General features: G+C 43.7%; 1 protein-coding gene across 11 annotated transcripts in view; it reads right to left on the bottom strand.

Moving 5' to 3' along the window:
* Positions 1-12,578, bottom strand: part of ESRRG (estrogen related receptor gamma) — a 563,748-nt gene that overhangs the window by 410,779 nt on the left and 140,391 nt on the right. For 2 of the 11 annotated variants that reach the window (XM_032422155.1, XM_032422148.1), the window contains exon 1: positions 9,203-9,507. The exons of 8 other annotated variants lie outside the window; for them this stretch is intronic. Coding sequence is in view for 1 of the 3 variants with exons in the window: in XM_032422148.1 (XP_032278039.1) it covers positions 9,203-9,228 (26 nt within the window). In the remaining 2 variants the exon portion in view is untranslated. Of the gene's footprint in view, positions 1-9,202; positions 9,508-12,578 lie in introns of those variants that run through there. One more of the 11 variants, XM_032422156.1, reaches the window with a different exon arrangement.

Here is a 12,578-nt window from a genome sequence, read left to right as displayed (position 1 = left end):
TGTGTATGTTGAATGCATCTTAGCGCCTACCGTGAGAAACCTGCAGTCCAGGCAGCATGATGGCCTAAGCAGGGCATGAGAACAGGGCATGTTAGGCAGCAGAACCAGATTCAAATCCCAGATCTGAATTCCTGCTCACGTGACCTACAGCAGTTTTACCCCATTTACAGATTTGACTCTACTCTGCTCTCTTGTTTGGAAAATGAATTTAATGAGGCTAATGTTATCCTGAGTGGTCCGGTTCCACAAGCCTCTGACTCCAGATATTCAAAAGCGATCATCAAAAAATAACATTTACAAGATTTTTCCTGTTTGATGGAAAGAAAAACATCACGGAGACACCAGGCCTGTCTTTGAGCCGGAGGCCGAGCACAGCTGTAGGGCTGGGCAGTAAGCGGCTGGCTCTCCGCGTCTTAGTCACACAGTGACTTCTCGCAAGTACTTCCCTGAGCTTACTCTGCACCCTGCATTCCATCAGTGCAAAGAGGAAATGCAACCTGCCTCTTCGGGTCTGAAAATGTCAGACGCAGCACGTCCCTCCTCTGCCTAAAACTCCCAGGGGCTTCCCATCTTCCTTTGGGTAAAAGACAGAGTCCTTACAGGGGGCTGCAAATTCCTACAGACCTGACCTCTTATGCACTCTGACCTCCCCCATTCTTCCCTTCCTTCCCTAGAACACTCCAGGCTGGCTCCTTTCTCAGTGTGGGGACACTTCTTCTCCACACACCCACCCCTCAGGGACCCACGTGGCTGCCACCTCACCTCCATCAAGTCAAGTCTTTGCTCAAATGGCACCTGCTCACCTTTTCTACTCACCTCATCTAGAACTGCAGCTCTTCCCTGCCCCTGCGTTCCCTCCACAGCACTTACCACCTTCTAATATAATCACTATTTTTAAATGTATCCTGTTGTCTTAACTCCCTACACTGGAGCCAAGACTTCAAGAGGGCAGGAATTTGTATCGATTTTATTCCCTGCTGTATCTCTGCAGCAGAGCGGGGTACAAGGACGGCTCAATAAATATTTACAGAATGAAGAGATTTGTTGTAAGCATCAGATAGCATGTCATCTGCAAAGCACTTAGCACAGTGCCTGGCACACGGTAAGAACTTAATAAACGATAGCTATTCGTTCTGGAGGGTGGTAAGCAAGGGTAAGATTATAGTCTTTGGAACCCTGAGTGGGCATATGCACTGCTTTTGGCCAGTCAGTGATGCAACTAACACCTGGGTTTCCCCAGGGTACTAGAAGGCCACTGTTCTATTGTCGGGCCTTGCCGTGACTCATTTGCAGGCCTTGAGCACCCCAGTTTCTGCATCTGTAAACAAATACAACAGTATCTACCCCCCAGGGAGAAAGAAGCTAGGGAAAGCTCTGTTTGTCACTTGCTCTGCGATCTAAGGTAAAAGTATCCACAGAATGATTTAAAACATTCGATAAGATTAAAAACCAGAAAATGTCCTGATCCGAAGGGGCACCTGCACCCCAATGTTCATAGCAGTAATGTCCACAATAGCCAAACTGTGGAAAGAGCCGAGATGTCCATCCACGGATGAATGGACAAAGAAGATGTGGTATATATAGACAATAGAATATCACTCAGCCATCAGAAAGGATGGATATTTACCATTTACATCGACGTGGATGGAACTGGAGGGTATTTTGCTGAACGAAGTAAGTTAATCAGAGAAAGATAATCATCATATGGTTTCACTCATATGTGGAATATAAGAAACAGCACAGAGGATCATAGGGGAAGGGACGGAAAACTGAAAGGGAAGTCATCAGAGAGGGAGAAAAACCATGAGAGACCCCTAACTCTGGGAAACAAACTGAGGGTTGCTGGAGGGGAGGTGGGGGGGGTGGGGTAACTGGGTGACGGGCATTAAGGAGGGCAAGTGTTGCGATGAGCACTGGGTATTACACCCAACTGATAAATTATTGAACACTACATGTGAAACTAAAGATGTACTACATGTTGGCTAATTGAATTTAAAAAATTTTAGAAAAAGGATTAAAAATCAGAAAAAAATACTATGATGTTTCTGCCTACCAAAGGCATCTTTCGGCTGGCACTCACACATCCCACCTAAGCGGGTTTCAGCTACAACCTCTTCTTTAGATCAAGCAGCAATGAGGGAAAACACAATCAGACTTTACTGGGGAAATCTGAGAATCACATTTGCCCATTGGAGTAAGTCCTTCTTTTCATCAGGGTAGAAAAATACAGGGAAGGATACAGTGCTACTCTCCTCTTCACTAACTGGGTAGCATCACTGCAGCAAGGAGGTTAACAATTACACAAGTAATTAACATGTCCTTGATTTTCATACTCTAATCCTATAGTTGCAGGATTTCAACTTTGGTCCCAGAGTCCGCGGGAAGAAGAGAGCAGAATGACAATGACTGGGATTGGTGTTGAGAGGGGGCTGGGCAACCGGGAGATGGCTCTGGGTTTCTAACCACTTCCTAATGAGGTACAACTACAAGGGATGAACATTACCAGCAAGCACTCTAGTTTTTATTTTTTAAACGATAGGGTGCCTTGCAGGTATTTGACACCCCAATCTTCCCTAAACCCTCACTCCCACCTCTTCACGCCTGCATGCAGTATATTTGGTGTCACTGTTTATTAAAGATAACTAATGCCCTAAGTCTTTATTTACTTCTGTTTATTGCTATTTTAGCAGGAGTCACTGGAGAGCTGCTATGTTTCTGGTCCATTCGGGTTCCTTAATCACTGTTAGTAGGTAAAATCATCTGTGACAACTAATCCAAAAAGCAGATTATATTTATTTTGGCTACAGCGGCTTGCAATTCGTTAAAATCAACAAAGCCTTTTCATTAGCCCCCTGCTGATGTCCTAAAAACAGACATTTCAAGAGTCTCAAAGCACTGAGCTACACATATGCAGCCAAGCTAATTCTGACAGATTCTCAGTGCCATTCTTAACACAAAATCTTATTAAACTAACAAACAAGAAACAGAACCCCTCTGCTTTCAAACAAAGGTTTAATTAACATGCCTAAACTCCAAAATCAAAATCATAGCCTCAAAGCTTCCTGAATGCGGAAGCAAAACAGAGACTGTGTCATTAGTTAAGCAAGATTTACCAAAAATCGGGACTTTTTTTTTTTTTAATAATGTGGTAAAGGATTAGAAAGCAGAACCATGGTGCCTATTTCTAAACAGTTCTGCATGGGCATTCTGGCCTCCCAAAGCTGGGATTGTGATGAACTGGCCTATCGATGGAGGCTGCAAATCTACTGAGCAAAGGATCAAGGTCTTATTCCGGGGTTGCCAGAGATTAGAAACAGCTGCAGCCTGTTTAAGGACAACATCATTCCATCAACGTCCCCTGTGTCCTCCCTCTCCTCCCCTCACTCCTGAGACCACACTGCTGCCTTTTGCAGGCATGTGTCTTTCACTCGCCACCATCCAGCTGTCCATCGCAAAGAATGGCCTCTTTAACACCGAATGGGGTTTTAGGGCTCAGTGTCAGAAATGGGGGCGTTCCAGGAAAGATGCTCACAGCGGTGACTCAGCCATCACTGTGCCACCAGGCAACGGCCATAATTAATGAATGTACCAAAAGGTCTACTCGAGGAGCAAAGAAGGTAGACAATGATTTATGTTTACCTAAGGGGAAGATTATTTAGCTTTGTAAGAGCTTTCAGAATGAGGAAGCCCAGAAATATTTAGATATGGTGTGGGTGCCTCTCCAAGCCTGAGGAGAAATTCAAAGAATGGGCAAGCAGATCCAGGAACAAAGGTGGGGGGGGGGGGGGCGTGGCACGTGCCTAGGAAGAGGTGCTCTCTCCTGCCTCTTCCCTCCACAGCTTGATTGGAGAGCTGCATTCCCATGACTGCCACTGCAATGGAATTATCTGTCAGCACCCCCAGCATAATCCTGAACGTTGTCAAGGATGATTACCAGATAGTACTTCATACAAGTCTCTGTCCTAACGCGTGGTTTTCCACTGGTCAACAGGGGAAGCCAAAAGCAGCCCTTGAGAGCCACGGTTTGCTTGGTTCTGAGATTCACAAGGGATGAGGGCATCAGGCTGCCTCTAAGACAAAAAGGTCCAGCTCGTCTCCCCAGGGTCTCTGTCCACCAGCCCCTCCTGCCAAGTCCTTCAGCTTCCTCTGGTTCATTCCATGAGCAAAAGAGCTGTCTGTTAGAGCAGATAATAAAATCCAGCCTAGAAGGAAAATCCACATACAAAGCTGCTCTCGAATCAGAGTTTTGTCCACAGGGAAAAGTGAGCCACATCTGATACACAAGTTATCATTTTGGCTCTCCGTAATTAAAACTATTGTTGCCATGGCAACCCAAAGGGGGCGGCGAATACATGAAAGGCTCCTGTTGTGGCTTTTTTTGTTGCTGATACAGTTTGTAGCCCCAGCCTGGGTTTACTGATGGCAGGGCAGAGATGTGACTTGGGCAAACAGCAGAGCCACACCGGGCAAGGTGAGAAAATCTGAAACTCAATTATGTACCCAAGATACTGTCTTCAATTGTCCCTCGGTCCCCGGCCTGCCTTATTCAATAGATAATAAAAGTGCACTGTCTTCCTTATGTATATTTACATCCGGCAGCTCTCCCCAGCACATGGCAAAGCTTCCTGATTTTCTTCTCTATCATCTACCACTATCTAGAGGATTATACTCAAGAAGATTTCCAGGTCATCGCAACAGGTCACTTTTCTGAGCCACCTTATCAGGGAGTAGGAACCACATGCAGTTCTCAGGCAGGGAAACAAAGAATCCACTTCGTTTTGTGATTTAAACAGGATGGTGCAACAGCCTTTATTACTGTTGTCATACAAAACATGTTGAGACCAGCAAGACAGCAGCCGTAGCCCTGAGGACTATTTCAACTATGTACCTCCTGAGGTTATTCTCAAATAAAAGAGAACACACCCCTCAGTTTTTGTTTTCGGGGTTTCTTTTGTTGTTGTTGTTTCGGGTTTTGTTTTGTTTTGTTTTGTTTTGTTTTAAGCAGGCTCCCTCTTTTCCTGGTTTAAAATGGGCCTGCTCGTCAATGTTCATGATCTCCTTGCGTCAAAAGACTCCGAACCAAGCAAGAGAACGAGGCCAGCCAAACAACCCCACACCCTCTCCGGCAACCCCGAGATCCGGTACACCTTCGTGAGCAAAACCCAGGAGTGAACGGAACAGTGTTTCCCAGCCTTGTCAGACCCAGAGGGGCACCTCAGGCACTTGTTAAAATACAGAGTGCCAGGCTCCTGCCCTGGGCACTCTGCTTCAGCAGCTCTGGGCACCTCTGGGAAACACCGAAGTCGATGACACTGGCCAGGTGCTCTGAGGGACACACGGCCCCTCCATCAAAGAGTAAAGAATTAAATCCAGAGTCAAAGAACCTGAGGAACTGTTTTCTGGCCCATTCTGCTACACACTCAGCTACTTTGACACAACCAGCTTCCCACCCAGGCAAACTGAGAACATCCATGGAAAAGAATTATTCCACGTACGTTCGCGTGGTTCCTGCAAATATCAAATCCAAATAGCGAATGGGTAGGTCATGTTTATTCGGCACAGGAGGGGAGGAGAGGAAGTTCTGTTGGGCTTCTAATTTTATTTTTTAACTGAAAGTAATAGGAGAGAAACTAGCAATTTACAACTCAGGTGAATGAACTGGCTCCTTTGGCGGGGGCGGGGGGGTGGCACGGGAGCTGAGCGGGACACCGCACCTCACAGCAATAGTTCAGAGATCCAGAAAAAAAAAAAGTATAATGTTTCACTTAATGCCAGGGACAGTAGCTCAAGATGTTGAAAGAAGCATATAATATTTCCCCTGGGGGATCTGAAGGTAGCAGGGTACGTGACAAAAAAGGCTGGAGGACGGAGGTAGAGAAGAGAGCTTTCATCTGGCCAAATGAGTAGCCAGAGAGCCCGGCGAATGCTGAATGCAGTTGCTGTCACCAAGCGGGCTCCCCCTGCAAGAAGAATAGCTCACCACAGCCCCAATTACGATAACTCATGGACACTCCATCTCACTGGAATACAACTTGTTGGGGGATTAGTGTCTAGAGAGAAATTCTCAAATAAGCTTTTACTAAAAGACCAGACGCCTAGCTAAGGCAACTGCTTTTTAATTCCAAAAGCAATCCGCACCATAACCAGTAGTCCTGCCCTCTGATAACGGAGTAAAATCTAATACTGTTCCTGAAATTTTATAGACATTGCTCTCTTTCTAAGGACATGAATAGTATATATACACTGTTCAAAGGCTCGATTTTTCTCTTTTGTAGCAAAATGGCAAGAGCCTATGGGAGAGCAGAGCCTGGGGCAATGTTCCTTTTTGCTTAGAAGCCACCTGCTAATCACCTGCAAATAATAACAGACTACAAGGGAGGGGGCCCAGAGATGGCCCCTCACCACCATGGAGGGCAAGGGTTAAGTAGAAACAAAGTGAGGGAGGCTTTCTTGGCCTGAGGGGACTCTGCAAAGTGACCAGTGAAAGCCTCCCCAAGGATGGATTCAAGGGGCTGAGGAGCAGCAGTTAAAGATCAGAGGCAACTTGAAATGGGCCAACGAGCTGGACTTCTGAAATAGAAAGACAAAAATAACACCTCGGAAAAGGTAACACAATCTCAGGGCCAGCAGTCTCTTGGAAAGTGACTTGCTCTGCTCTAGGCTGGGAGGTTGAGCTTGATGGGTAGGGCCCCTAATGAGCCCCTCTCGTCAAGCTGCTTCCAGAAAAATAATGGCACTCTTTCCCTCAGCGGCAAGGCCAGCACCACACTAGACACATTGGACAAAGGCATGACGAAAATGGAGTTAGCGGATCAGTAAGGAGAACACTAGCTTCAAACAGGATGTGGCAAAATCTGACTATTCTTTAACCCAAGAGACCCTAGGGCAGACAATTCAAAGGGCATTAAAGGCTTAGGAAAACTGTAACTGAGAAGTCGTTAAGGGAAAAGATATTAATCCAGTTCCAATCTTTAACTGAGAAAGAACTCAGGCATGTAAGGGATTTTGATGGAATGAGTATGAATAATTATTTTCCAACTACTGAAAAGTCAAGGAGAAGAAAAGGGCCCAAACTAGTCTAGCTGAAGAAAAGAAAGTCTTGAACATCCTCATGCGGTGCCTCATCGTGGCTGTGGAATCTCTTTCTTTGGACTGTGATGAACTATAGAATAGATATCCATTGATCTCATAGCACAGAGGGCTCTTCCTACATGAAAATTGTCGAACAGCTTTGAATTAAGACTTTACTGGCTCCACAGGGCACTGGGGAGCCAAAGTCCCCTTCATCTTCTATCCGGCTCTCCCCTCCTTCTCCTAGATGATGTCTCATTTTGTTCTGCCCCTTCTCATTCTTATCCCCCTCCGCCATTTTGATAACAAGGGAAGGGGAAAAAATGAGTTTCTCTCCAACTACTTCTCAAAATTTACTACCATGTGAAATTCATGGCATACATCTTCATTACCCTCTTCACCTGAGGGCTGCCATGGCCCAGTGGGGGCATTTCCTCTCCCTCCTGTCTAGTCTCCATGTGCTTGGATATTTTTGTTGATTTTGCTATGCACATGGATGATTCCTCAATCTACTCTTGTTTTTGCTGCTTGAATCTACCAGCCGTGGCACCACTGACCAGCCCCAGGTACTAGATTACATGACAGATTTTGTATCTAGGACTTAAAATACTGGTCTTCTGTGAAAACAGCTCCCCCCACCGGATATTCATCAATTAATGAATGGAAAAACAAGATGTGAAATATACATACAATGGACCATTATTCAGCTTAAGAAAGGGGTAAGATTCTGATATATGCTACAACATGGACTTTGAACACATTATGCTGAATGAATAAGCCAGACTCAAAAGGACAAATATTGTATGGTTCCACTTATGAGGTACCTTGAGTAATCAAATTTCACAGAGTCAGAAAGTAGCAGGGTGGACGCTAGAGGCTGGAGTGGGGGGGGAGTGAGGAATCATTGTTTAATAGGTACCGAGTTTCTGTTTGAGATGATGAAAAAGTTCTGGAAATGGGTGATGGTGAGGATGGATGGCCGCAAAACAACGTGTATGTACTTAATGCAACTGAAATGTATGCTTAGCAATGGTTAAAATTCTAGGGAAAAAAACCCAACCACCCAAATCTGTATATGAATGCTCAAGTCACACCTAAATCAAGCCTGACTGTACTTAGTTTCAGAAAAAGCATGGCAGGCCCTGTCAACAATTGGGGGTGAAACTTTAAAATTTACCTACCTTCCTTCCTTCCCCTTCCTTCTTTCCTTCCTTCCCCTTCCTTCCTCCCTCCCTCCCTCCCTTCCTTCCTTCCCTCCCTCCCTCCCTCCTTCCCTCCCTCACTCCCTCCCTCCTTCAAGAGATACTTCCCAGGCAGTCACTAGTACAGTACAGTAATCGAAGATGGGACCGAACAGAATATCCAAGGGGTGCCTGGGTGGCTCAGTCGGTTAAGGATCCAACTCTTGGTTTCACCTCAGGTCATAATCTCAGGGTTGTGAGACTCAGCCCCACCTCAAGCTCCAGGCTTAAGTATCTCTCTTTCCCTCTCCCTCTGCCCCTCCCCACCCACTTGTTCACACACTCTCTCTCTCTAAAAAAAAAAAAAAAAAAGTAAAAGTAAAAAATATGTTAAAAAAGTAAAAAAGAATTTCCAATCTAGAAAGCAACAGTCAAGAAGCAACTCTATGTCCCATATAAGTTAAGAAACAGACAAATGTTTGAGAACATGTAATCCTTCCCAAGGAGGGGATGCTTTAAATAAATGGTTTTTGAGCAGAGATCTAGAATTTGAATAGGAGTTAGGCAAATAACAAAGAGTATATAGAAGAACATTCCCGACCATGAACTGCAGGTATGAATGAGAAAGAACAACCAGGTGTGGGGAATGTAAAGCAGTTTGGCTTGGCTGGGGTAAAGGGAGAGCAGTGAGCAATGAGGCCTGCCCAGAGGTGACATTAAACTCTTCAGACTTTTCCCTGAATGCCAGATGAGAATACTGAACCAGACCTCCCAGTCTCTTCCTGGTGTAGGATGCCATTCAACTATAAAGATGCTAAGTGCGATCCCTTTCCAAGCACAATTGTCTTGCCTGCTAGGCCACCATCCTCCCTGTGTCCTCACAGAAACTATGCCTGATTCCCCCCACCCCAGAATACCCCTCACCCCCACCCACACCGTGTCGCTCTTACCTCACCCCAATTATTAGGCCCCTCATGGCTTCCTTGGATCTCTCTCCTGTCTACGTCCAGGATTGACGTCCTCACCACTGTCCTCACTTCACAGACATTCTGCCAAGTTGATTATGTAATCTTCCTTGCTGACTCACATCCCCTCTGAAGAACCTTTCTCTGACTCACTTCTCCCTCTTCACAAATATCCTTCTTCTTCTCCTGCCACTTTAATCTCTCTTCTTACTCTTTCTTTCTGATTCAGATATTCTCAGGTCTCTTCTGCATCTATATTGCTCTTTGGCCACCAAATGCTGAGGAACATGTGAATGTGGCCCATTTCCAATTCTAACTTCATCTGGGCCCTCTGCCACGAGTATGAGGTGATCCACTTATTCATGCCCGGTGCTCTCCCAGGCTCACTTCCTTCGGAGGTTTATTTAGAATTACGCTCTCCTCAAGCTCCTATCCCCTTATTTTAAGGAAATGACTTTATATTTGATTTATTTTGTGCATTCTCTCATCCCTTGCCTTCTCCTGTCTTTGCTGTCCATGGGTCTGTTTCTACAAATGGGCGTTGTCTTCCAGTCTTTTTTAGGGAGGATGGGACTTCTCTGTATTAAAGTGGAATATGGCCAAGAAGTAGAACATGGTTCTTGCCCTTCTAGAAATTTCAACCTAGTTAGGAACATGATCCCTATATACTTTGTTGTTTTAGGATGAACACATAACTAGAATATATATTATATATCACTATCTATGTCATGATAACATATATCACTGTATATCATTATAAAACACACTATTATACTTTGTTGCCTTAGGATAAGTCTTAAATGGTGCCAGGGAATATTTCAATATCTAGGTTTCTTCTCACTGAAGAAGTCAGGGAAGGCTGCAGGAAGAGACGATATGTAAGCTGGTCTTGAAGGATAAGCGGGATTCCAGTAGGCCTGACAAAGATTTCTCTCTCCCAGAGAGAAGGAACTGCAAGTGTGAAGCATGTAGGTTAAACATACAAGGTCCCGTAGTGGTTCTGTGTTTTCTTAGTGAAGAGCAGAAGAATACGATGGTGTGTGAAAACTAGAAGTGTGTGATGAGAAAAGGTTGTGGAGAATTCACTGCCATGTTAGTCAGAAAGGACCTCATTATAGATAATGGGATATTACTCTGGAGTAGCCTGCAGTGAGGCTTGAAAGTTGAAATGCTGAAGGCCAAGTTCAGTTAGCAGGCACCTGTCACCATCTGGCCCCAGAATAACTGGAGGAAGGCACATGGATATTAAAGATGGCATGCACATTCCTCCCAATCCTCAAACACGGATTCCTGTCCCTCTTTGTCCCATCCCTAATCTTGTAGGTCGAGGTGTTTCCTACCCTTACTGACTTATGATTTAACTTCTTTAATCCCACACTCAGCGGTTTCATTTCCTTCAGCTTAGAATTACTTTTTCTGACCATAAAGTAATACCCACTCTTTGTGGAAATTTTAAAATTCAGAAAAATAGCTCTCCCCTGACATTAAAAATGCTTTCCCTTGACCCACCCCATGAAACCACATGGCCCTTCTTTCCCTGTCCTGTAAAACATACTGCATCCCAAAGTTTCCAAGTCTCCTTAACTTGCCATTTCCCTCAACTGGGAACCCCATCTACTCCTGCTACCTCAGCCTTAAAGGTTCAGCTCAGATGTCAACCAGTCAGAAAACCCAGTTGCACCCCTCTTTCCCCCCCACCCCACTGATCCAAGTGCCCTCTTTGGGGTTCTCATGGCTCTGGGGGTACCCCTCAGTGAGAGCTCTAGCCAAATGAAATGGAAATACCCACTCTGCAGTCATCTTCACAACTAGTCTCTGAGCTATGGGGAATCAAGTATTATGTGGAAAAAACATGTAAAAGATTTAGAATAAAATTAAAATTGCTTTTCCTTCTTTTGAGGGAGAAGGATCAAACTAAGCAAGACAGAAAAATGTGAAGCCACAAAAAATAAAACAAAAAAATATTCAACCACTTCTCCTTGATGACAATCAAAAGCAAAATGAAAACGTAAAATTAAAATGGGGAAAGATTTTTGTAACATTGAAGAGAAAAGGGCTTAATGTTCTTAGTGTGCAAGAGGTTTCAAAAAATAAGGAAAATGATGACTATTTCAACAGGAAAAAACTGGTAAGAGAATAAAAAAATGCAAATTCACTAAAAAAGATACAAACAACCAATAAAAATTAAGATGTTCAGCTTCATTAATAATTTTTAAAATGCAAGTTAAAATAACTATAATACACCACTATCCAATAATAGATTGGCCAAAAATTTGAGTCTGATATAAGTATGGCTAATTAGGAAATGGGTGTTAATAGAAGGCTGGTGGAAGTGCTATTTTATATAATTTTTAAACAACCCACTGACAGTTTATTGTAAAATTACTCTGGCTCAGCAATCCTACTCTAGATATCTCTCCTACGTAAATAAGAACACAAGAATTAAAGAAGTACATAGCATTATTGAAATAGTGCCAAAAAGGGCTAAATGTCCATCAATAAGAAAATAGGCAAATATGGTATGTTCATTTAAGAGGTTACTAAATATTTACTCACCTGAAAAGATGTATATATGTTTAACAAGTAAATTGTAGGCTCATATGTGCATGTTTCATTGTTTTAGTTGGAAACAAAACTAGTTAGATATCTCTATAACCATTGGAATATGTAGAAAAAGCTATTAATACACTGTGAAGAGTGACTACTTCTGGGTGTGTGTGGCAAAGGAAGATTATGCTTCATCCACCAATTTTCTCTGTTTTCCCCCCAACAAAATATTTTTTTTAACTTTGCCATATGTATCTTTATCTTTAGCACTTTGCATTCCTCACAGTAAATGCTCAGCAAATGTTGGTCAAAGAGAAATAGTTTCCAGATGATCATGAATTCTTAGAAATCTATCAATTTCATCCATTTGTAAACCTAGTGTGGCCATACATCACTCTTGACTTGTTATGTTTGTTTCCTGGCCAAATTATTAATAGCACCCCCTTCACTCCCAAAGTGATCAATTGGGATGAGAAATTATATGGTTACCATTAAAAATCTCACAGAAGCCGTTGGTGTTGTTGATTAGCAACTCCTTCCCCAAACTCTTCCTACCTTATCTTCATGACACTGTTACATCATGCCCTCCCATATTTCTCTTCCCTTTCCAATTGCTCATCCTCTCCGTCATGGATTCTTTTTCTTGTTTTTCTCCCTAACACTTACTTTTTCCCAAAAGCTCTTCTTTCTCTGCTTAATCCATGTGATGATGAATATTTTCGCACATCCACGCACAGGGGTTTTCTCTATTTTGGGCTTGGACTCCTTCTTTAAGCTGATTTGCTAGGGGAGACTCATCGCTTAGATTCTCCAC

Source organism: Phoca vitulina, unplaced genomic scaffold, assembly GCF_004348235.1.
Source record: "Phoca vitulina isolate PV1807 unplaced genomic scaffold, GSC_HSeal_1.0 scaffold26, whole genome shotgun sequence".
NCBI classification, from domain to species: domain Eukaryota; kingdom Metazoa; phylum Chordata; class Mammalia; order Carnivora; family Phocidae; genus Phoca; species Phoca vitulina.
The sequence above is the reverse complement of the archived record's forward strand: the minus strand, read 5'-3'. Positions and strand labels throughout refer to the sequence as shown.